The sequence below is a fragment of the Maylandia zebra genome, linkage group LG14 (genome assembly GCF_041146795.1).
Source record: "Maylandia zebra isolate NMK-2024a linkage group LG14, Mzebra_GT3a, whole genome shotgun sequence".
Lineage (NCBI taxonomy): Eukaryota > Metazoa > Chordata > Actinopteri > Cichliformes > Cichlidae > Maylandia > Maylandia zebra.
Window position 1 is genome coordinate 24,989,050 of NC_135180.1, and position 26,873 is coordinate 25,015,922.

Sequence of the window (26,873 nt, forward strand, 5' to 3'; positions counted from 1 at the left end):
GTTTTATGTGGAGCAGTGAAAGGTTGCTAGATATATATCTCAAAGTAAAATTAAGGAGGGAATGAATTATATTTACAACTTCATCTTTTTCAGGTTTTTGATCATCTTTGGTGTAGTGTTTTGGAAAAGGGCCAGTACTGTAAATAGAAGGCTGTGTACCTGGTTGCGCTCTGTTATATCAGGTTGTTCTGCAACTATCCAGAGTGCCTTTAAGTTGGGGAGGATAAGAGGCACTAACACCTGCAGCTTGTTTGGCTCTTTAACCGCCCAAGAACATCTACATAAAACTCCAATTGCACACACTCATAAAAACTCACACAGTAGCAATATATCAGCCCCTCTAAACTAGATTGATGAGAAATGGAAAGGTGGGCATATTTCAAAAGAGCACCCTGAAATAGACTGCATCAAACTTCGCCCCCCAGCAGTTTTTGGCTTCTTGTAATTAGAAGGCAGCATTAATGCTATATTAACGAGCATCAGCATGCCCGCATACACACAAACAGAAAGAGAGAGAGAGGGAGTGTAGAGAGTGGAATTAAATCATGACGTCAAATTTATGTCCTGGCCGTATTTACTGCTTTAATAAGAGTTGGGTAAGCAAAGAGAACTGCTGGAGGGCACATAGCCTATGTCAGCAGATATTCATACACACACACGGATCTATGCGCTCAGCGATACGAACACGTCCTAGTTGACGTGACCCGTTTTACATATCAGTCTCTTTAACCAACCGCCTTTAAACTGTCAGTGTTTATGTACCTGCCATATTTACACATTCGTAGCACAAGTAACACATGAAAGAGGTGCGAGTGTGTCATGCAGTGAATGAGAACGATAAGAGATCGAGAGATTCAAAAGGAAAGAACGTGTACGGGAGTCGGTGCAAGTGAGAAAATTGGACAAATCTAATTAAAAGCTCCCCAGACACAAGCTGCCTGCTGATTTACTACCCGATAAACCCATTCTGACTATCTCCATTGTAAACAAAGCCTTAACAACGTCGCTCTGATCTACCCTTTCTACTGTGATTGTACGTTCACACCTGCTTGCACACGAGAACTGTAATGCACATAAAAACCTGTTGAAGCTTTTGTCCCATACTGCTGTGCATACAACTCATCGTCAGTAGTGAAATGGTTCAATTAGTGGTGTTAGAGAGCCAGAGGGAGCAGCTGGCCACCCCGGCAGCTTGCGGGGCTCAGGGCTCAGGGGCAGGCTGTGATATCTGACTGCTCGGTCGAGGCGGGAGGATGGAGGATGAAGCGGGGTGAGATGAAAGTCCACTGATAAAAGCAATGCACACAGAGCTGAGGTTGGTATAGAATCTCAATTAGCCAACAATACAATCCTGTAGAAAAAGGGAGGGGACCGTGCTGAATTCACATGTGTTTTGTAGATGTTAAACGCCATATCTGCAGTAGATTGACAGCTTTACCATCTGCAGCAGTACAATGGATAAGCTCTAGATGATGAACTGTAATTGTTTTACCACTGTGTTCTGCACCACATGTCTAAAAATACTAACACACACAGGCACACAAAGAAAAGACGACCAGTAAACAGGCACCTTTTTTTGTACAGCTCACATTTATAGAAACACAGTGATACTCTGAAAGATTACCTCCAACACCAGCAACTCATTTAGGCTACGTCCACACTAGCCCGGATAGATTCGAAAACGTTGTTTTCGTCTGAAAATGCTCCGCGTCCACACTAGCGTTTTCAGTCGTTTTCACAGAGTTGTGCGTCCACATTGAAACGGCCGAAAACGCTTACGTTCCAGTCCTGTGCATGCGTGAATCGCAAGAAGATTCAACCTGCCTCAGTTAGTCTGTCACTTATTTACTTTCCGGTTCTTTAAAACGTAACAGCAAAATGTTGAGGAAAAGCACCGAGTTTTTTAAATGGACTAACAATGAGATGGAGTTGTTGCTGCGAGTAACACAAAAGTACAAAGTTGCAAAAGCGAGTTAGAGTTAAAGAATTTGGAGCATGTAAAGACTGATATTAATCTTTAATAGGGCTGTCAAAATTGAGAGGATACAAAATAACTGCTGTATAATGCCCTCCGCTATCTTAGTTTAATTGGTCACATGACTGCATCATATGACATGTGACGTGCATCATCGTTTTAGAAAGTCTGCGTTTTCGCTGTCCACACTGCAACGCGAAAGCACTGTTTTCAAATGTATGCGTTTTCAAGAGCGTTTTGAAAACGCAGCGTTTTCCATGAGCGAAAACGAAAATGAGCGTCTCAGTGTGGACGGGAGGCCAAAACGGAGAGAAAACGATGGACGTAGCCTTACAAAGTGCCTCTAAGTCCTAGAAGAGCTCAGGTCAAATAATCAAAATCTACATCTGGCAGACCCTCATCTTCTCCCTGCTGTGAGAAGATCCATTCCCAGCTGCTAATGAGCAAAGCAGGCCCTTTTCAAACGTGTTAACTTTGTAACTGTTTGAAGACACTATCACTGTGAAAAATTTAATTACAGCATTCAGCAGTGCAAACAATATGTCACCACATGAGAGGTTCGTCTCTTCTGCTTCCTTGTAATTTTTTTCAAGTAAAAATTAAATATGTTGTCTGTTCCTTCAAGAAAATATCAGCTTGTCAGAAAGTGATGATTTGCTGCTTTTATGTTTGCTATATCATGGTGACATAGCTGCCATTCTTTTCTATAAGCTTTCATTATAGATATCTACAATTAAGTTACAGATGTATAGAATTGTTGGTGCTGATTCTGACAAGTTGCACTGAGTGACAAATGGGCCTATTAATAATGTTTCTGACGACGTGGTGGTGCAGTGGATAGCGCTGTGTCCTCACAGCAAGAAGGTTCGAGGTTTGAATCCATTCTAGTTCCCTTCTAATCGAATAACCAGAAGAAAACAGAGGACATCCCCTCAGTTCGATTTATATTCTCATTTCTAGACATCTTGAAACATATTTTAAGTAGTCATACTGATGTAGTTTATTACCAACTGCCACTGCCTATGCTACTAAACACCATTTGTATGTGCTGACAAACAAGTCAGCTAACAAATAGGGCTCATCATAGTGTGTAGAGACACTTGAAATCCCTCAATGAATCACAATCCAACAGACACACCAACATGAAAAGCATGAATTGGCCTTTAAGTGTGAAAAATGTCTTTTGATCCACTAACAGCATTTGACAAAAACCATTAAACCAAGATGTCAGATTCACGTTACCCAGTTAAAAAGCTGACAATTCAACACTTCTATCTCCAACAACAGAGGAATTTCTGCTGATCAAGATCATGAAAAGCTACTGCAAAGATTACTTTTGTCAAACATGAATTTTTTAGTTTTTCCTGAAAGAACTTTGAATGAAACTGTAGCAGCTTTTAGCTAGCTACATCAAAACTACACCCTGAAGATAACTGTCTGTGCATATGCATGACGTTAACGCTGGTAAAAAAAGAAAAGAAAAAAGATGACACTACGGACAGGTGAACTCAATTACACTGGTTATTTCATTACGTGTGCTTGGAAATTTGTGGTCCTGGCATTCATATGGATATTACTTTGACATGTATCACCCAGCTGAATGGGCTAAGCACCTACAGTAACTGAAGCTTTCACCATTAGCAAACAAGCTACAGTAATTCCATGGAGCATCAAAGAAACATAATTTGCGCACATACACACTGAAAACATGAAGTCAGATCATTGAGAGAGCGCGGTGCTTCAGCAAAGCCAATTCTTCAGCAGCAATTTGGATGCACATCAAAATCAAATGAGTTCTCCTTTTGTCCACGCTCCATCTCTTTACCAAATGACACCAATGAAAATATACTTCTCTCTAGGCTCTTGCCTTGCAGGAGAAAAACCCATTTCCCATTCTGAGAGCATACTCCATATCCATGGAGATAAATGTCAGCCAGCGACCCTCCGTCCCACTGGGCAGGCTGGACAAAAAGTTGGAGAGGAACTGAAAAGGTGAAGAGGGAGATCTGACCTCTGGGTAGCCTCCTTCTGGGAGCCACACAGACAGACTGCCTGGACAGAGGAATGAGAGTGAGACGGGGAGAAAAAGAAATGGATGAGGGGGCTGATAAGCCATTTCCCCTTGACATTCAGGGAAGTCCAGGTGCCTGGCATGTGAACAGATTAGGGAACAAGAGAATGCTCCAAGAGAGAGATATCACACACAATTATAATGTTTACTGGATCTCATTTTATGCCTCTCTCTCACTCCCTCACTCTCTCGCTCTGTTTTGGGTAAACACATGACACATGAGCAGGCAAGGTTAGAGCTCTACCTCATGTTGAAGTCTGTTGATGATAGAGATATATCCAGAGGCATGCACAGCACAATCACTGCCATCCATCTAAGAAGAGGCAATGCTTTCATTTGTGCTTGTATGTGTAGTACAAGCAAACACAAATCAAGTCATTCTTGGAAAAGCACAGCAGGTGTGTGTGTGTGTGCATGCTCACAGTTCCCATCAACTCTCAAGCAACTCTGCTGCCTTTCATTGACCTTCCTTTTCGTCTCTCTGTGAATCAATAGCCTCTGACCGAGCTCAGTCAAAGTCTGAACAGAGAAAATTAAACCAGAGAAGGATGGAAAGACAGCCCGGCGAAAGGTTGTACAGAAGTGCTAGAACTTCTGATCCGCCCACCTAGACCCCAGTAAGAGCTGAACAGAAACCACAGTGAGACAGAGACAGGCTCAAGAGACAGGAAGGCTGATAGATAGAAAGACAGACACTCCTAATCTCTTTTTTGTGCGTCAGAGCTTTGTTTATGCCACAGTATCTAAGAAATCAGATAGTATCCCATTAGTCACAGTGGGCATCTGTTTGCGGTTTGTGGTTGAAATGAAAGATGCGACTCACTGAACATAGTCTGAATATCATTTCAGCTACAATATTCTTTTTATGAAACTCAGGCATAATTTAAGGTAATCCTGCCATTTAGAATGAATTTGTTTGACAACAGGAGAGAAGTATAAATGTCAACTTTCCAGGAAAGTGTTATTACTTATTATTACTAAGTAAAACAGATAATAGAGTGGAACAGCATATAGTCTAACATTTGATTTACCGCTAATAAATGTCACTGGAATAGCTCTGCAGTTTTTAGGTCTAATTTTGTTAGTTCATTATATTCTATGCAATATTCAGTTTTTCTGAAATAATCCGAACAGAGTGTACAAAAAGAAAGTTTTCTGTTTACCCAATTCATGTTTTAAATGAATCTGATTGCCATCTAATATAGCAATAACAGAGAAATAGAGAAAAATAGAAAAAAAGACGATGAAAAGCAGACTTGAATTCATTTGGATATAAGTACGAGTGTCCAGCTTTCTGACTGGTACTGTAGCTTTAAAGTGTGGGTGTAATGTTGTCCATGGATGTTATGAGTGATTCTTTAAGCTGGGATTCAATGTTTTTTTATATATGGTTCTTGGATGGAGCTAATGTGTTTAGATGAAGTGCAAAGCAACTAGCGAGCACACAAGGCACGTGTTTGTTATGGCAAAGAGATCGAGCCCGGATAAATGGGGAGTGTAGTGTCAGGAAAACTAACATGCAGATCATCAGTAAGATTTCTATACTGGATGAGTGCTGATGGAAATGTTTCTCCTCCTCTATCTCTGATAGCTAAAGACAGAGGAAGAGGTGAGGTGTTTTCAGAGGCCAGTAAGCGAGAATGAAAGGCTGTAGTGTGGAGGTGAGAGTAAGGACTTTAAATGTAGAGACTATGGGAAAGGGAGAGAGGGCTGATGTGACAAAAGAGGATGCAAGGGAAGAAGATTTCAAAAGTATCAGAAACAAGTGACTCCAGACAGACCACTGCAAACAGCTGAAGCAGTTATTTACATTATATTCAAATAAAATGACTTCAGCTTCTCTGCTGACTTTAGGATGCTCTAAATTTTTGAACCCTTATTTAGTGCACTCTAATTGTATGAAATGTAGGAAAAACTCATATAGAGAGAAAAAGAGTCAGAGAGAGATCACACTTGATCCAGTCTTGCATTGTACAGGAGAATTAGAGCTCTGTGCAGTGGGAATGCACAGCTGTGCTGAGCTTGTTGCCTCACTCACAGGTTCTGGGCTACATCTTGCTGGTCTGCTGAGGTCTTTCGAGTGCAATTTGCATGTTCTCCCTGTGGCTCTGCAGATTTCCTGAAGGAGCTCCAACTTCCTCCCACAGCTCAAAGACATGCATCTTAGGTTAATTGGCTATGGTTAATAGTTGACCATCAAGCTGCTCTGTTACCCTCCATGGGTTAAAACGGATATAGCTAATAGATGGCTGTACGAATGTTTGTGAGTATGTGCTTAGTTCCAATCCACTACAGGCTAGCCAGCAGGAAAGTCTCTGGCTCTGAGGGTGTTACTTTTCTATACACAGGGCAACATACATTAAAGATGAGACCTTCTCATACCCATTGTTAGCAGAGAGGCTGCTTACACGTTTACAAAAATGCAGGAAAACAGCAAAACACCCTGGCATGCAGAGGCTTTGGCTCATCTCAGGGTGTAAAAAGCAAAAGGAGCAGCAACCCAGGGAGAGACAGAAGCAGAGGAAGAGAGGAGAGAAAAACTTAATTTAGAAAGCAAACAAGCTGTTCACAGCTTCCTCATCTATAATGCAGAGGAGTAAGCCCCAGTGTTTCAGCAGCAAACAGCAGCAGCAGGATGTACAGATGTCAGCTTGTATCCTGTGTGCATACCTGTAACTCAAAAAGTCTGCAGCATTCGTGCATTCAGATACGAGTTATGTATGTGCAAGTAAATTTTCGTTGTGTGCAGTGCATGTGAATGTTTCTCATGTTTATACAGAATATATTGGGGGGGGGGGGGGGGGGCAATCAATGCCTCAGTTCACCCATTTTCCTGCTTACATACGAATACTATGAAAGTCAGGATTTGCAGGCAGGATGGAAAGTCTGAGCTTCAAACACTGGGAGGGATCACAAGGAACATCACACACTCTGTCACAAAAAAAAGCCTGTTTTCCAACTCTCATTCTGGCAGGAAGATTACTGAGGGAAACGAGCTTTGGGAGTGAATGAAAGAAGGTAAAAAAGACAATACAGGTGAGAGAGGGAAAAACCACACACACACACACACACACACACACACACACACACACACACGCACACACAGGAATTCAAAAGTTACAGAAAAGAGGGAAATCAGTATCTGTATTAGAAGTGAGGCTTGAGAACTGATAGATGCTGGAAAACTCATCATTCACACAGAGGCAAGAAATGTGTAGTAAAACTTTTGTCCAAAAAAAAAAAAAAAAAAGATTACTCCCGACGATATCGCTTTGTCTGGGCCAGAACGGCATTAACTGTTCCCAGTGTTCACAGTTCTCACCAGAATAGGCTGCTGTGCCAGTCGAGTGTGTGCTCAGAGAACCGTCTGGGAGATGAGATGCTAAATATAACCATTACATAGCCTCTACACATGCTACTACAGGCACCAGCCCTGCTGTCACTGATACAGCCAACCTACTTCTAACAGGCTGCTGAATTATCTTGATTTCGCTCAAGTGCATCTGGCTACACAGTGAGGTGTAACAGTAAAATGAATCGTGCTATTTTAATGGTGTGTTTTGATATTTATATCCTTGAATGCTTTTAAATGACTTTTATGATTTCTTGAATGAAGACATTCAAGGTTTTTGTATGAATTAAATAAAAAGGTATAACATATAATAATGTGTTATTAATTCCTTTACATATGGCTGTCGGCACCTTTCTTGTATGAATGAGCAATGTGATCCCTTTGCGATGGTAATCAGGCAATACACGCTCAGCCATATTCATTTTCAGCATGGCACAATTCAGAGCTGCATGTAGCAGCGATACAAATAAGCAGGCACAAATATATGACTGTCTTATGCTTTGTTTAGCTTGCAAAGAACAGGATAACTCTGGGGCATGCCTTAAACAACAATTATATGACGTTAATAACATTTTATCTCAACCCAACCCAAAAGAGAGCTCTCTTGTAGCCTGTAGGCGATGGGAAGGGTCAGCACTCGCATATACGGCAGTACCTTTAAGCAAAAATATGAAAGTGAAAACATTTTCAAGAGTCTGCATGCCTTTTGAATTGTGTATAAATGAAGCACTGAGGAACAAGGATGTAAAGGTGACCTCAGTCTGAATGACAAAAGGCTGTCACTTTAACCGATTCACAAAACTAGCTATGTTGAGCCATGTGTGAGAAAGGCTTTAGTGAGCTTTAGAGGTTTCAGCAGGTAGACTTTCTGGCAGAGCCAGGGTAGCAGCTTCCAGTCTTTGTGGTAAAATAAGCAAGTGAAAAAAATATTTCCTCCCCGAAAAAACTACTGCTTTGAGGATCTGTGCAGACTGCTACTATTTATAGAACCAGTTTTGTATCTTTTATGTCTCTGCGGCTTTCAGAGCTTATCTCGAAGCATCATTCTCATTTAAGGTGGTGAAGCATTGTGGGGCTTCTGCTTCGGTGTGCAATGTTTGTCCTCTTTGTGTCAGACAGAGCGGAAAATACAGAGGTGACATTAAAGACATCTAAGAGATAGATACTGGATGCTTTATTGTACCACAAGCAAAAAAGACACTCTTCATTGAAGGTTAACGAGGAGTTAATAAATGCTTGGGTTTGTGCAGGCGGGGCAGCGCTGAATTTCAGACTCTATTTCAACACATGAAATCACCGATCTGCTTCCCTCACACTATCTGAGCTGTATGGCCTGAAATAAAAAATGTCTGGCTGCCCGAGTACACGTGTGCTCCATTTATCAGTATTCTGACCTTGTCCAGCATTGCCACTGCGGAAGGTGCACAAGGCACCAGAAATGATTTAATAAGGTCTCATACTTTTTGGCTGAAATCTGGAGAGAGAAAAGAAAAATGACAGAGTAAAATATAAAAGAGAGTATAAGAGCAAAAGAAATGAAAGTTACAAAAGTCACAATGTGAAATAGAGCTGGAAAAGCACACAAAAAGAAACATCATCTCATGCTCTTCACATAATAGTTTTGCAAATCTTTAATCATTTTCAATAGCCTTGGGCTACTCATGCATTAAATTTGTTATTTCATTTTGGAAGTGCAGATGTCACTTTTACAAAAAAAATAATGTGTTGTTTTGCACTAAAATACAGTTTTTGAGTAAAAGAAACAAAAAAACAATGAAGCTAAAAGATAATGACTATTTATATGAGTGCATGAGTGTAATAAGAAGTAACAGTGCTTTTAAATGCAGCTAGCTGTCATTCTTCTGTCTTCCTTTCACTTTACACTGATTTACTATAAAGTCATTTTCATCATCAGCAGGAATGACTAAACACTGACTTAGTTAAAGGAGTAAACAATATAATGGGGGGGGGGGGGGGGGGGGGGGGTGTCAAATAAAACTCCTCCAGAGGATACGCCGGATACTCAAAATGCAATCTCAACACTGCTACGTGGTATAAGGGTAACAACTTAACCAATTTAAAAAGAGTTCTTTGTGGCCAGAAATTGAATTTTTTTTTTTATCTCTGAAACATTTTTCTCCCTGAAAACTGCATAAAAATCAATTTATCACCAAAGGTTTTTATCTCTTCATCCCTCAGACAACCTCTTATGCATGTAAGCTAGCTTCTCATTGAATATGTATAATGATGTATCATCCTAATTTTTATGCTACAAAATGAGGTAACACTGCATGAAATTAACTTACTCTCACTTTCTCTCTCTCTCTCTCTCTCTCTCTCTCTCTCTCTCTCTCTCTCTCTCTCACACACACACACACACACACACACACACACACACACACACACACACACACACGCCTTTCTTGCTATACACAACAGATCCTGAGAAAAGTGAGCGCTCGGGGTGTGACTGATTATATATATATGTACATATATGTTTATAATAGGCCTGCTCTGTATGTCAAAATATACATTACATAATTATGACAGGTTGTAGTTGGCTAGAAAAAAAGGAAATGAAACGTTATATTTTATATGGCCATGATACATGTGCAATAATAGGCTCCTTATTAAATAAAAGAAAATGGAAAAATATGAAATGAAAATAAAGTTTAACTTTAAAAAATACATATATAATTAAAAAACAAGGATCTTTTGTACATCAGAGACATGAGGTTTCACTCACTCTGCAGCTCAGTTAGAGCAGATGCCATTGTCTCTTTTCTGTCAGTGTTTGTTTACTGTCTTTCTGCCACTTGCATTATTGTCTTAGTATCGTGGGTTTGATACTAATTCTGCTCATCTCTCTGTTCACTGTTGACAAGAAACAGCATCTGCTAAATGACAGCAGGAGGAGAAACATGAGCTCATTCTCGCAGTAAATGTTAAAACTGTAAACAGTAAACCTCTCTTCCTCTCTCCACACATACCACACCATGACGATCACACAGCCTGAACAGTAACTCATGAATAGTCATTGGCCACACACACAGCTATAGACCCAGAGTGTCTCGTTTTTGCTATCGCCAAACAAGCTTTGTGAAACTGCTCCACAAAGAGGATACCTGGTTCCGCTTCGAGAAATCGATAACATACAACCACCGGTGGCAATCATCCAGTCAAAGAACCCAAAATGTCAAGGATCTTTCTCCCAAGCCATTAAAAAAAAATCCATGTTGTTATTTCACAGTGTGATTCATTTTCTGCTGGTTTGGGGTCACCAAAGCAGTGGACATGTCCCTAGCCACCTCCTCTAGATCAGTCAGCAAAGGGATACAAAGACTTGCTCTATGTTGTTTTTGTCATGGTCCGTGGTCCTGTGTCTGTGGAATGCGTGATGCTCGGGTAGCCACACCCCCGGGCTGGGCCATCACCAGCACACCTGCTCTCCATCCCGGTGATTACACGGAGATCCACTTAATCCGGCGCTGACGGATGCTCCACGCCAGTCCGTAGTCATCCCCACAGTGGTTTCTACTCGGCGTCTGCTACCTGCCTGTCCTCCGGCTCAACTGGATCTCGCGGTGCTCACCTGGCCCACTCGCCATTCCACGGACTTCCTGCCCCCACGGACTGCCACACTTCCCTCCCGAGCTCCCACGGTTCCGTTCTATCCCCCCCGCCGTCCCGATCCTGGCTTCCTCGTGTCATTGTTTCCCCGGATTTTTAGTTTCTGTTTTGCTCTCTACTTTCCCCAGGTCGCCTTTCGTTGTTTTATTAAAGTGTCTTTTTGTTAGCTCGGAGTCTGCGCCTGGATAATTTCGTGCCCGCGCACCACGGCGCATGACAGTTTTAGGTTTGCCTGAGGATCTCATCCCTGTTGGACAGGCCTGAAATGCTGACACAGTGACTGTGATCAGATATGGAAGGAGTTATTTGCAGAGGTCTAGAAACTGTCACTGACTGTACAATCAAATGACTATCAATGACTATGGAACTCACACTGCACAGAAACTCTGGCAGGTTTTATCTACTGATGAACAGCCTTTATTTATGTCATCTATGTCCTCACAAATGCTGGCTGGAAAGATGGTAATGTTACTTTGTATATTTCTAATATAAATGGAAAGCCAGAAAAAGGTAATGAAATGAAGTCTAACACACTCACAATGAGCAGACGACATCTGTCCTGAAACTCAGTTTCATATCACGGCTTTTCTCATGTTGAACCACAACATGTAAAACTGAGTAAGATTAGAACAAGCTATCAGCTTACACTAGTCAACGTTTTTTTTCCCCATAATAAATAAAATCATCATTCAAAATGTGCATTTTGTATTTGCTTGGGTTATCTTCGTCTAATATTGAAAGTTTAATGACTTACAAACCGTAAGTGTGCAAAAAAACAAATATATCATGGAGAGGGAAAACGATTTTTCATGGCACTGTACTGTCAAAATGTTAAATAAGTATATGTCTCACAAGTAATATTTGTCATTTTCTTTCACACTATGCTGTTAAAATAACGTGACTTGCACCACCAAAAGGCAGATAACCTTTGCATTTCCTGTTCTGGTGCACTACATTACCAAATAAAATAAGTTTGCTTGTGGAGATATCCACAGACATAAATCACGAGTCACAACATGCCACCTTGACACAACATCTTGACCTCCCTGGTTGGGCTTGCTGGGCTCTAAATAATTTCAGTCCAGTTTTTTTGTGAACTGAAATAGCTCTGCTGTGCTTTCCATTAAATATGATGTATATGTGTTTCATATTAACTCTTATCTCTCCGTGTATCTATATATCTCTTTTAAACTGTTACACAATGAAGAAAGATTAAATATTATCATATGAATTGACCATAAACAAATGAAAAAAGTTAACAATTCAGAATTAAAACTCATCTATTTAACAAACACAGTTGTTAAAATAAAAACTTTGATCAAATCAAATCAAATCAAAATTTATTTATATAGCACATATTAAAACAACAGTGTTGACCATAGTGCTTCACAGTCAATAAAAACATGAGACAGTTAAAACAAACAATAAAAGAGGACAACAAACAATAGGTAACAACGCAACAAGCTAAAACAGCCAACTAGACAGAATCAAAAGCCAAAGTAAAAAAATAAGTTTTAAGACGTAATTTAAAAGACTGGATAGACTCAGCAGTGCGAATATGAACGGGGAGGTTATTCCAGAGTCTGGGTGCCACGGATGCAAAGGCCCGGTCGCCTCTCGACTTCATTCGAGTCTTAGGTTGTGCTAGGAGCCTGTGGTTGGACGATCTAAGTGCTCTGTTGGGATTGTATGAATGGAGTAAATCAGAAAGATAACTGGGCGCTAAATTATTCAAAATATTAAAAGTGAACAAAAGAATTTTAAAATCTATACGATATTTAACAGGGAGCCAATGTAATTTGGCTAAAATTGGAGTTATGTGTTCATGAATTCTCGTACCTGTTAAAAGACGCGCAGCTGCATTTTGAATTAACTGGAGCCGGCAAAGAGAGGAGTGTTGGAGGCCCGAGTAGAGGGAGTTACAGTAGTCCAATCTGGATTTAATAAATGCGTGGATAAGCTTTTCAAGGTCCTTTAAAGGAAGGAACGGCTTTGCTTTGGAAATCTGACGCAACTGGTAAAAGCTGTTTTTTACCACAGTGGACACCTGTTTCTCGAGTTTAAAAGAGCCATCCAGGAACACTCCGAGGTTTCTTACAGTGGACGAAAGATGGCTAGCGAGAGGGCCTAAGGCATCAGCTAACTGGTCTAGCGGAGTGTGACTACCAAAGACTATGATTTTGGTCTTATTCTCGTTCAATGTAAGAAAATTATGTGATAACCAAATTTTAACTTCATGCAAACATCGGATTTCAAAGGTAAATAAATCTGGATATCATCGGCATAGCAGTGAAAGGAGATGTTGTATTTACTAAAAATTAATCCCAAGGGCAACATGTACAAAGAGAAAAGAGCAGGAAATCTTGGAAATGGTAGCCAATCATCTATTTTAACTGTCATATTTGAGCACCTCAAAATCTTTAAAAAAAAAATAGCTCACCTCTCATCCTCTCAAGCAGATAACGTCTGAAAAATTGTTGACCAGCGTAATAAGAGATCTTTTGAAAGCAGAAAATCGGACTGCTGAACTGCTCAAGCTTACAGTCAGCCAATTAACATTTCAGACATACCACAAATCCATCTCATCCATCTTTAATTCCTTCATTTGGGGCAGTGCTTCATTCCCAAATCAAAAAGGGCAGTCTGTCACCTGACTTGGAAATAATCTAATGTCAGATTTTAAGTAGCTTATACTAGTATTGCCTTGACCATAATACAGCATTTAAAAAAAAAATCATTTTAACAAATAAATATTGTTAAAGAAATGCTCAAGAAATATGATTATTTCAGAAGATCATATATAAAAGAAGTAATTGGCACTATTTAAAGAATCAGAATGACTCTCCTTTCTCTTATTTCAAAGGATAGTGGGTTAGTGAGCAAAATGCAGATGGAAAAATAAAAGCAAAGGACGAAGCAGCTGGAAGAAGTCACAAGAAGAAGAGAATAAACAAGCAAAACCTCAAGGAGGGCGAAAGCTAAGGACAGACAAAAAAGGGAACGAGAGCGGAAAGATATTTGGTAGCTTGTGCAAAGTATTGGAAAAAGTATATAAGCAAGCTAGTCTGGCTCGGGACAGACAATTTTAATTTCACAAAACATTCCCACTATTTGTATCTTGCAAACAAATTACATAATGCAGATGAATCAGCATGAAACTGGCACAGACAGTTAACAATTAAGTAGCATTAAGAAGCAGCATTAGGAAACACAACAAAGAACAGGATGGATTAAAGGATAAATGCAAATGGATAAATGAGAGAAAAGCTTCAACTTGAAACCCAACAAAGGGTCCGTTAGGTAATATGAGATTTACCACAGCATTAGAAGACAAAAAAATATGGAGGCACTGATTTATACAAACTGGAGCTAAGTGAGGGTTACATAAGCTTGTAGCAAAGACTGAAAGTTCTCACCTTTCTAACTATATTTTTTCCAATATGCTTGCAATCTTGATTGACAGGCTGGAGGGCTGCAGGAAGTCATTTGCATAAGTAAATAAGGACATTCTGAGCAAGTTCACTGTTACCATGGTGACGCTAGAAAACTGTGAGGACACATTTGGCCCATGTTTAAACTGCTACAGAGGAAACTAGACAGGTGCTCTGTATGTGAGTGCACATTATACACGTGCACATACACATGTATGTATGGATCCGGTCCACACATACACACAGCTCTATTCAGTACAGTTAGTATGAATGCATATGCAAACACAAGCGTCTTCACAGAAGCTTCAAAGATTTAATAAACTATTATAGACAAATGCAAAACTTCAAAGCAGAGTCTCTTTGCTGAGAAGATTTCTGACCTAACAATAGCATGCTTACAGCCCGACAACATTAAAGCACTTTATATTCATCAACTCGTACACATGGTCTGCATAAGAAAAAGGTGTTTGATCCAGAGGAATCTTAGATCTTTGACTTCTTTAATGTGCTGCTTTATTTATTTATTTGTGATGCAGTGAAAACTATTGGTGCATAATGTATGCATCAAATAAAAGGGCAACACCTTGCCCCTTCATTCCTAACTCTCTGATCAAAAAACACGAGAAAGGGCAGACTGAGCTGTCAGAAACTCACACAGAGGACATCGCCTGAGCGTACCTGAGCGAGCTTCACACACCCAGCCACATTTTTATGATATTATTCGTGTGTTGTCACAAGTGTCAATGTTACAATACCGGATGAATCAGTAACTGTTAACTGTGCAGAAGCTACCATCTCACATTTTTCAGTATGTTATCTTGTCTCGAAAACACTGACACAGAATCAACTGAGCCCTGAAGCAAGAAAGTGGAGAATGAGAAGCTTTTGAGGAGTTCTTCAAAAAAAATCTCCTGCAATTTAAGTTTAACTCTAGCAATACAGAAATAAAATTACACATTTTACATTTATACCTAAACCAATTGTGTTTAGGTATAAAGCAGGGAGCATGATGGATATGTTCTATAATTACAATCCATCATGCCATGCTGACACAAGACTACGCTGGTTGCCGCTCATTTGTATACTTCTTTTGAAAGGTGCACCTTGACAAATACGCCAAAAGTCAATGAAAGTACACAGATTGTGTAAAGACAACCATTACAAAATTGCCAGAGACCATGTCTCCCTAAATGGCCAGAGAGCATTTCATTAAGAGTCACTTTTATTGAACTCCCGCTTAAACTGCTAAAACGCTGTCGGAGGAAGGATGAGCAGCTTGCCACTCTGTTAGCGCACATACTAATGAGGCAAACAGCAGCTAGCTGCCACAGCCCGGACTTTATGATATCAGGGAGGTAACTCTAGTTTAACAGTCATTGACTGGCACATCATTCCTTTCTGCTTGACTTTCTTGGTCGATGAAATAAGGACTGTGGGTAATCTGTAGTGAACTCAAATAACAGGAGAGAGATTATTATTGAAAGCAGAAAATCAATCTTTAAAGAATCAGTTTTGTGACAAACTCCAGAACATGGGTGGATAAGTGTTTGTAAAAGCTCCTTTTTTCCTAAGAACGTTTTGTCTCACTTTTAGATATGCACCCATTTGATTTTTACCCCAGACTCCCTCTCCTCTGTAAGGACAACTGTCTGCGCTTCTCCTCAGCCGTTCTCGCTGTGCAGTGTATTGCAAACACAGCAGGAGTGCTGTCAGAAGAAGATTATAATGCATCTGATCGGGTCAATGGACAGTAATGATAGATGGCTCCTGAACAGAGGGGAGCACCATGGCAGGACATCTAAACAGCAGGAGGAGGAGGAGTTCAGTTGACCTAAGATGTCCTCCAGGTCTTTGCTGTTAATAGGGTGAAACTGTTTTATGGTGTTTAAACAGTTTTTCGGTGGACACAGTACATATCCTGGATCTGCTGTTGATGTACCAATTGCTTGTCTAATCTTTTGGATTTTTTCTGTGAAGAATTTGGCAAAGTCATTGCAGGCCATGGTTGAATGAAGTTCAGCTGCCACTGACACAGGAGGGTTTGTTAGCCTGTCAACTGTAGAAAATAAGACCCGAGCATTATGGCTGTTTTTAGTGATGATGTCAGAGAAGTAGGACCTCCTTGCACTCCTGAGTTGTAAATTATAATTGTGAAGTTTCTCTTTATAGATGTCATAATGAACCTGGAGGTTTGTTTTTCTCCATCTGCGCTCAGCTTTCCTACACTCTCTTTTTTCATTTTTCACCAGTGTGGAGTTTCTCCAGGGAGACTTTTTCCTTCCAGAGATAACCTTCACCTTAATGGGAGCAATAGTGTCTATTACATTTAACATGTTAGCACTGAAGCTATATTGACGAGCTCATTGACTGACCCTCTGGACAGGTCAGGTGTTAATGGGAAGACCTGGTTAAAAATTGCACTACTGTGTTCAGTTATACACCGTTTTGTGATCACTGTTGTTGATATATTTATGTGGGCTGAGATTTTACTTTCAAAGAAAACACAGTAATGATCAGACAGGCCCACATCAGACACAGTAACCTTTGAAATGCTCAGGCCCTTGGAGATCAGTAGGTCAAGAGTGTGTCCTCTATTATGTGTGGCCTCTGTTACATGCTGAGTCAGCCCAAAGTTGCCCAGAGTGTTACTCAGGTCTTTAGTCCCTTTGTCCTGAGGGTTGTCCACATGGATGTTAAAATCCCCAACAATAATTACACAGTCAAAATCATCACAGATCACAGACAGCAGTTCACTGAGGTCATTAAAAAAGTCTGTGCAGTATTTGGGAGGGCTGTAAACATTAAGAAACACAACTTTGGATGGGGCCTTCAGCTGTAAAGCCACATATTCAAAAGACTGAAAACTTCCAGGAGATAGCTGCTTACATTGAAATGATTCATTAAATAAGACAGCGACCCCCCCCTCCTCTCCTAACAGCGTATGTGATAGGCTAAAGAGTGGGACAAAAGAGGGGGACAAAACATCATGCTTAAGAGAAAGAGCGTAAGCAAGAGTGATGATGGGAAAAAAAACTGGGACCTGCAATAGAGGGGGGGAAAGAGCAATCGGAGAAAAGGTGTGAGTGCAAAGAGAAGTGTGCTGAAATGAACAGTAGAGCATATAGCCTTAGGTACCAGATTGTTATTACTGCTGCAGATGGTTTGGAGATGCTTTCAGCAGATTTATGTTGTGCTATAGTATATATATATATGCGTGTGTATGTGTGTGTGCCACATCTCTGTCTGTGCGTGACTACATGTGAGCACGCATGCCACTATATGCTTGTTTAGTTTAAGTAATGTCAGCTAAATGGCATGTTTTCTAGATAAATAACCAATTAGAAGCTTGTGGGGCGTTTGCAGTGAGCTACAGCATCTAATCAAATCGCTATACACCAGCTGTAAACCATTGCTCTCATCTAAATGCTGCACACAGCCTGCTTTAAATATCCAATCAAGCGATTCAAGACCATGTGCTCACAAAAAAAGGATATGCAAAAATAAAAAGTGAGGACTCCCTTTTCCCTCACGATACTTAGCGTTTTTCTCCTACTTCTGGATCGACATCCATTTTACTGTCTGTCTCTTGTTCATTTGTCATCTTTTTCCTCATTTGTGTAACAGCTTTCATTGATTTGTTTTGGAAGGGCTTTAATGTGCCACTGAAGACTGTTGCTGTGTTTATATGTGTGTACACAAGCTGATGTGAGCGTGTAATTACGAGTACTTTTCCAGGTCCACGGATGTAAGAGTTAACATCTACCTCGTATGAAGACATAGAAACAGCAACAAAGAAGGAATCAGACATTTTGACTGACATACCTGTGCCCGTGCATACACTTGATCTCATACCCACGCAAATGTAGAGTCATAAAGGCTTCAAAGGCACAGTTATTATCGTCATAATCACTCCAAAATCTGCCGCATCTTATCTACCTTCTAACTCCTAATCCTTTCAGATTTTCAGTCATCCATCATTCTCTTTCTGCCTTTGGAGAAATTAGCCTTCTCTTCTCCTCATTTTATCTCACTGTCACATAGCCAAGATGAATTTTTAAGATAGCTTCCCGCTGGGCATTCACAAAATCAGTGGCTATTTCACAGCTTCACTTATAAGCTTAGTCTTGTGCATGCTGTGCAACCCACATTGTTTATAAGTATGCATAGTTTCTAGACTTAAGGCAAACATTGACGACAAATCATTTTTATTCAAGAACTAAAAACATTTCTTGCATTTAAAATTATGTTAGCTTGTCCGATTACTTTTGAACCTCAGAAAATGGAGGATGATGTATAAATATGGCTGTAATTAAAAAGGAAAGTCAGCACTTCAATCACATGCAGACTGCTTGATTTAAGAAGCACTGTGGTGGTGTACAGATGCAAGCTACAAAACTCTCAACAAATTATGCACCTAACTGTAGATGAAGCACATTCATTTTAGTCCATCTCTGTGTGTATTTCAGGGCTGAACATTCTTCTTGAGTTTATATTTTGCACAAGCAATCACATTTTCTTCCCTAACGGATACAAATGCAAGAGTTAGTGTCTCTCAGGAAGCCAGCTGAGCCTGGGCCTGTTTTGACAGTAAATAAGCTAATAGGCAAATGTCATGGCTATTAAATGAGTTAAACCCGATCGATGTCAACTCTGGAGCAGAGGTGTATAAATTCAATTCAAATGAGACACCAACTGACACCAATAAAACATTTGTTAGAATTTGTCAGGAGAAACACCAAGGGATGTGTGTGCGCGCGTGTGTGTGTGTGCACGGCAGGGGGAGGGCATAGGGTGCATTTGTGAATGTGAATGTGTAACTGTGCATGGAAAGGCAGTGGGAGGGAAAGCAAGGGATGACATAGAGTGAGGGTGGGGAAAAGGGATTAAGTAGGGTAGAGGTGGAGGCATAGATGAAGACGTCACTTTGCTTTGGATTCTTGGCGGTGAGAGATGAGAGAGTGATCTCCCACGCAGGCTACAGAAATGCTTACAGTGACACTTTCCCTCCACCTGGGCTGAACAAAAGGAAGGGGAAAAGTGCAAACATGTCACAGAGCCAGGAGGAGATCAATGTCCACAAACACAGTTAGCAGACAAGCAGCCATGGACACACAAGCTGAATGCAGCTAAGCATAGAGGATGTTATGTAATTTATCTTTTTTTTAATACAGTCAGCTCTGTGCTTTTTATTCTTTTTCATCCTTCTCCTCACAGTCCTATTCGCCTCTTAACTATACATCACTTAAATCATTTCATCAGGCGCCCACCAGCTGTATCTTTTTCTCTGCAATGACAGCAACCGAGCTGAAGCGTTTTATCTCCATTCTCATCTCAACACTTTGGCTTTGATCTTCGGTTTGTGCGACTGAACGAACCTCACCAAACCATCCCAGAGGGCCACACTCTGCTGTGAATCATGGGGATCTACTCGTGCAATCAAGTCAGCACATATAGATGCTCAAATGTAAATGTACACATAAACTTTTTAAAGCATATTTGAAATGCAGAACAAACTGTACAAGGTACCTAATACTAGTCTACAATTATGGTCAAATAAAGCGGGAGCACAGAGACATAATTTGTTTCCAGCTTGCAGATAATGATCTGTTATATATCACTGAATTAGCATCTCTGCTTTCACTACTCCACACAACCTCATCAGCATTCAAAAGTGAAGCTAATCAATTCCCAGGTAAGTTCTCAAATTTGCCCAGATATGTCTACAGACAGAATGTTAGTTTAGCCCGAAGGCTGGTAGAAACATGACTTGTAATAGTGTGATTTTGCCTTCAGCATGTTAAGCACTTTGGTGGACACCAGTGTTTTAAGTACTGTTTCTGGAAGTTAAATGACGATTGATAACTGCATGCTTAATATGGAGTACACTCAGGCCAGCTCAACAAAAAAAAGGTTTGTTGTTTATCCTGACAATTCATGTGGTCAAGGAAGTCAGTGGAGTTGACCAGGAAGCAGAAAACCAGAGACTGAGATTTTTTAACTTTGAATAAAATATATATAAAAATGTGTGTGTGTGTGTGTGTGTGTGTGGTGCCCCCAAGGGGGATCATCTGGAGAAAAAAAGACGTGTTTCATTAAAAACAGCTGACTATCCTTGGCAGGAAAGGTTCATTTACTGATCCTCAAATGTCCATGTTTTAATTAATACAAGTGTATGGGCTAAGTGGAGGTGAAGTCATCATTACATGACGCATGGGCTATGTGTAGCAACCAGTCAGTTGTGAGCCTGTGTGCCAATCAGAAGTTTAAAAAAAAAAAAGAAACATAAAATGGAAATATTCAACTGTAGTACAAGTACTTGAAATTTGTTGTATCTGGATAAACCCCTTGAAATGTAACATCTTGTTTCAAGGAGGTCGAGAGAGCTGAGGGTCTGGGAGGTACTGGGAAGGTGAGCTTGAATCTAGGAGGTTTTCCAATGTTGGAAGAAGTAAAGAAGGAAAAACCACAGTGCTGCAGTGTCTCCTCTATGTGTGTGTGTTCATGCATATTTCATGGAACTATGATATTGAAGTATGTTTGAACCTCCCCCTCCCCTACAGGCCAGCAGCAAGGTCCTTCAAGCCCACATGAGCCAACATGAAGAACCACACAAACATACATTCACAAATGCACACACATAGCATGGCACCCTGGCCTTATGCTGATGAATGTCTGTCCTTCAGCGACCACAAGAGCCACAGCAGAGTGATACAGTCTGAATGAGGACAGACGAAGCAAGAGAGAAAACGATGCAGAGAGAGTGGTGACAAGGCAGAGAGGGGAAGAAAAAAAATGGAGTTAAGAGTGTAGTGTGCTGTGGGTGGAGGTGCAAGAGAAGGCAAGGCAAGGCGGTACAGAGGGCAAAGGTTCAGCACAGCTTGTCCAGCATTACTCCACCAAAATAGAGCTTCAAACTGAAAAAGGTAAGGCAGATTGGGGAGTGAGTGACTCACAGTAAACACTCTCAGCAAAAGTGTTTAATCTCAAAAGATTTTTTTTGGTAAACTTTACACCATTCAATTTGAAGTAGTGGAGGAAAAGACTGACTAAGCGTTACTTAACAACAGCGTGCATAGGTGTGGGCTGCTTGGTGATATTACAAGTATTTCAATTGTTCAGTCGATGTGAAATAACATTAACAGCCACAATTAAGGTAAAAGTATTTAACTCGATTCAACGTCTCCTCTAATTGTATAACAATTTATTATAATATAGGACTAAAGTGTTAGCAGCATAATACAGTCCATCGTTTTCATGAGTCCAGCATATTTTAACATAAAATTTGCAAATAAAAAAATATATTTATTTATTAAATATATTGCAATAGTGAAGAGTAACATACTTGATTTTTCAAGAAGAGAGGGGATTCTTTGTCATCCTGGTTTTTAAGTTACAGCAAGTTTCTAATTAGCGAGACACTTTGCTGTTGTTTAATGAACAACAAACTCTTTCAACCAGAACAAACAACCTAATAAACAAAGCACATGCACACACTCACTGAGTCTCACCAGGATATTAGCCCATCTGTTTGCTAAGGGATTTTTGCTTCCTCTAACACTGCTTAAAAAGAGAGTGGGAAACAAATGCAACCCACACACACTAGTGAGTACGGAGACATGACATCATTTTTTCCCTGTGCTGAGTCTCTGCAAAGAACGTGGGCAGGAGTGCGCGGGTAGCTTGTGTGTGTGTGTGGCTCAGTGTGATTACTAAACTGTGAGAGCCGACACAGACTGGGGAATCAGCGCAGCAGACTAATGTGCGCGCCTCTGCGTCCACATGTGTCACTTAGAAGTTGAGGCGATCTAAAAGCATCTTTTTTTCATCTCTGCAATCATCTCCTTATCTCTGCATCTGCTTCTGACTGTCTTTGTTCTTTTCTCCTTGTCTTCTCGCTGTTTATCAGCTGCTGCTTATGCAGTTATTTTTTTTCTCTGGCTTTTGTTTGGCTGCCATGCCCTGTGAGCATTGTTTAATGCTCCCCCACATTCCCTGAGGAGATTGGGGGGAGTGTGGGGGTAAGATGGGGGAGGACAAGGGCATAGGCACTTCATTAATCAATCAACCAGCTTTGAAAATTTACCTAATTAACGGCTAATTACAGATCTGGGCACAGTGCCAGCTGGCATCCCATCCACCTACACCCCTGCAGTCCCCCAAATGACACTAGAGGTAAACATCCCTCCCTCGCTCCCTCTTTTTTACTCTCGTCTTTGTTAGTCTACCCATCCGTGCATCCTCTCCCCCCATTTGTTATTCATTCTCTACTGTAACAACAGATCACCGCTGATCACTCACTCAAGACATCTCTGAGCACTTGGCTCATTCTCATGTCACACCATATGGCTGTCTGATTTTGTTTTCGCAGTCTCACCGGTGAAATATTGGTGGTCATCACAGGTTCCTGGAGGCTCTCTGAAGGCACAGTCTCTCTCCAATGATCATTGGTTCGGTTCTTGTCTTGTGCTTGCCAGCTCTCTCTACGGGACATACTGGCACGCCAGGCACGCTGGATCCTGGTGACACAAGTCAGCAAAATGTATTTATTGAGACATCTTGCATTTTTTTTAAAAAAAGGGTGTTAAATTTTGGAGTTCTTCGTGAAAGGAAATGGTTTTGCTGAAACTTTTTAGAAGCCATGTTAAGTATTTGCTTCAAGGATGTTTGATGAACGATTGTTGGAGTGATAGCTGCTGAGCATAAAATACACAATGTTGTGCTGCCATAACCAAAGGCAAGCAAGTGTTGTTTTTTCTTACTCACTTTAAAAATAAGAAAAATAATGTAAAAAAGACAACAACATTCATTGGACACTTCATTAGATATATGGCTAGTGCAGAGTTGGACACCAATCTGTCTTAAACATTTTCTTGACTCTTTCATGGCATAGATTCACAAAGGAGCTGGAAACATCCCTCATTTTGGTCCATACTGACATGATAGTGTTCAGTTGCTACAAACTTGTCAGCTTTACATCCATGGTTTGTATCTCCCATTCTACCACATCCAAAAAGTCCTCTACTGGATTGAGATCTGGTGACTGTGGAGGCAATTTGAGTACAGTAAACTTAATGTCATATCCCACGCTATTACACCAGGACTACCCACCTGAATTGTTTCTTTCATGTGTTACATAAATTATGACTCTACTATCTCATTGATGCAGCAGAAAGAGTCAGTCCAGAGAACGTTTTTCCAGTTGTCTATTGTCCAATTTTTGTGAGCTAGTGTGAATTGTAGCCACAGCTTCCTGTTCTTAGCCAACAGGAGTGTCACCCGGTGTGGTCTTCTGCTGCCCATCTGCTTCAAGGTTGGATATGCTGTGCATTCACAAATGCTCTTCTGATACCTTGTTTGTATAAATGTCTTATTTTTGTTACTGTAGCATTACTGTAAGATCAACACAGTCTGTCTATTCTCCTTTAACATCAACAGATGTTCACTATTTTCTCTTTGTCTGACCATAAACCTGAGATAAATGTGAAGTAGTTTAAAATTTTCTGAATCAAATCAAATCACATTATTACCTTTTCTGATACATGGTTTGTACTTCAGGAGGTCAACCAACCTCGAAATACCTTTGTTGGTATCACGTGATTGGCAGTAATTCAGTTTACTTAACAAAGTGGCTGGAGAGCATAGAAATACCTAAGAAGGCGTAAAGAAGTAAGTCTAACAATTACCCATTAAAGAAATGTAACACAGCTCATTCTTTATTCTCCGATCACTTAATTTTTATCAAATTTAACAGCTTTGGTGCAGAGCTTTAAGCACATCTGCAGTACTGCTGGGCTTGTTCTTGTATGATAGCATACAATAATGAATTTGCAGTATATGTGTGAGTATATATACTGTCTGTCTGGCATAGTTGTAAGACTGAGCCAAAACAGGTTTCTTGCTTCTTCTTTTTTTAATTTGCTATCATTATGAATAAAGGTTAACTTAAATTTGAATGCTCACCAAAAAATCAAACAAACAAAAAAGCACAAACACAGTGAACACAGAACTGGAAGTGAAATAGTTCACTTCCAGTTCTGTTTCTTCATAAAACTGAAGGAATATTGCCAAGATGCAAGATATTAAGTAAACAAGTGCATCACACCAGATTTCTGTCTCTCTTTCTTTAACTCATCTTCTTATTTAGCTCTTTGAATTTCCAAGACAACTTCTCCTTCTTGGCCATTCTCAAACATCTTTCTCCTCAGTTTCTTGCTTAACTTTGTCTATGTTTTCCTTTTACCTTGTCCTCTCCCAGCCTATGTTTCCAACCTACAGACAGCTTTCTCTCCATCTTTCACTTTCCGCTCACTTTCATCCCAGTAGTCACCTCAACAGCAGACTCCAGGATGGAGTGTAGGATCAATTACCCGATGGAGAAACACATTCACCTCCAGTGGAGCAGAGAGACAGCTGAGGCAAATGGAACAAATTGAATTAAACCACATCTTCTAGCTCCAAGCCACTACCTTTTCTTCTTCCTTCGCTTCCTTCGCTTCTCCTTTTCCCTTTGCTTTTTCAGTCTCTCCATTTCCGTGTATTCCTGTTTCATTGACTTTTCTCTGAGTTCATCCAAACACTTTTTCCTTATCTGTCAACGTTTTTTTATCCTATAGAGAAATTGTTTTTTTTTCTATCCTTGGCTTCCAATGAAGTGAGAGCCTGAAGCCAGAGCTGTTCTTCCCTGTCGCACCTACAAGTGTGTAACTGCGTAGATGAAAGCTGACAAGAGTTAATGCTTTCAAAGTGACCCTTGACCCCACAAGTCCATGACCCCAAAGAACAGAATGAATTGAAAGGAACTGAACATGGATGACATTCAAAATGAAAGCCTTTCATATTGTAAGAATCTATTGTTATGACTGGGTATTGTACAAATAATCATAATGATACATAAAGCAGCCAAAAGTGATACTCACACAGCAGCCTTTATCTCTAGGTGCTGTTGTTGATCACGGCGGTGAAGGCTATTGTCGTCCTCCATCTCACTCCTACGTGGACAACTTCTACAACGATAACAGTGCAGATAAAGAATAATTGTGAGGTTGGAAATATAAATACTGGCATCAACACAGAACATGGTGTATGCAAATCATCTAAAAAATGATAAGTTGTTACTGCAGGGTTACTGCACATACTAGGCTAGTGAAACCCCAATTTCAAAAACATACATAAAAGCAAACAATGTTTTGCAAATGTCATAAATCCACATTTAAAGAAAAATATCCCACTTTGATGGAAATGCCTCAAAAAGCTGGCATGAGGGCAAACAAAGGTTGGAAAATTAAGTGGTAATGTAACTAATTAGACTAACTCGTAACAGGTAAGTAATTTGACCCATAGTTTCTCAAAAATAAAGATGGCAGATGCTCACTAATCTGCAAAAACATGCATGCACAAATTGTTGAATTGTTTTAGAATAATGTTCGGCATTTGCAATGATTGAATATCTCATCATCTGCATTATATGATATTATTAAAACATTCCAAAAATCTGGAGAAATCTCTATGTGCAAGAGGCACAGCCTAAAGTCAATATTGGAATGTCAATGAGCTTCAGGTTCTTCAGGCAGATCTGTATTAAAAACAGATGATTCTGTCATGGAAGTCATGACAGAATTCCAACATAGGAACATTTAAAGAAGAATACATGTGTACGTACAGAAGAAGAACCAGCTTGTTATCAGCAATCAGTTCAAATGCCTGCATCTCTGATGGTATGGGGGGGCACAAGTGCCTATGAAAGTCGCAGCTTGCATATGTGGAAAGGTACCATCAATGCTAAAAGGTACATGGTACATTCTTTTAAATCTGTGTTCAATTTTGAATAAAATATGGCTTTATAAGATTTGCAGATTCATGCATTCATTTTTTTATTTACATCTTACACAGCTGCCTAATGTTTTTGGAATTGTGAAATAAAGTGCCGTTATGGCAAAATGGTTCTGATAGCTTTAAAATCCAACATTGCATTTTCCTATTGTGGAGAATGCCGTGTGCTTTGGGGTTTTTTGCTCATTTATGAACAGGCAGATTTCTGTACAGGGTCTCACCTTTCTATCTTTTGAACAGCTTGGCCTCCGCTGTGGTTGCAGTAGCGATGATACCTTTTCACTTCTTCCTGGCAGTTGAAAAACATCAATATGTCAGCATGGTCTATAATTCTCAGTGTTAATGGAATACGCATATGACAGTGGAAAAGCTGTATGATAATAAATATGTAGTATATCTATCTGTATGTGTAATTAATAACACCTACACACATACTGCCTGGCATAGCTACATAACTGAGTCAAATCAGGTGATTTATAATTTGTTGTTGCTATCAGTCCCTTCTAACCTCAAATAAGGGCGCATATTTGAGTCACTTGATTAACACAGATTTGTAAGTTGGAATAATGCTGATGCATAGCAGCA

General features: G+C 40.1%; 1 protein-coding gene across 1 annotated transcript in view; it reads right to left on the reverse strand.

Moving 5' to 3' along the window:
- The window catches only part of schip1 (schwannomin interacting protein 1), a 237,586-nt gene that overhangs the window by 202,246 nt on the left and 8,467 nt on the right, over nt 1–26,873 (reverse strand). The window contains exons 3-5 of the mRNA XM_014408516.3: nt 26,510–26,577; nt 25,376–25,462; nt 22,834–22,975 (exon numbers count right to left, since the gene is read on the reverse strand). Of these exons, the coding sequence (XP_014264002.3) occupies nt 22,834–22,975; nt 25,376–25,462; nt 26,510–26,577 (297 nt within the window). The remainder of the gene's footprint in view (nt 1–22,833; nt 22,976–25,375; nt 25,463–26,509; nt 26,578–26,873) is intronic.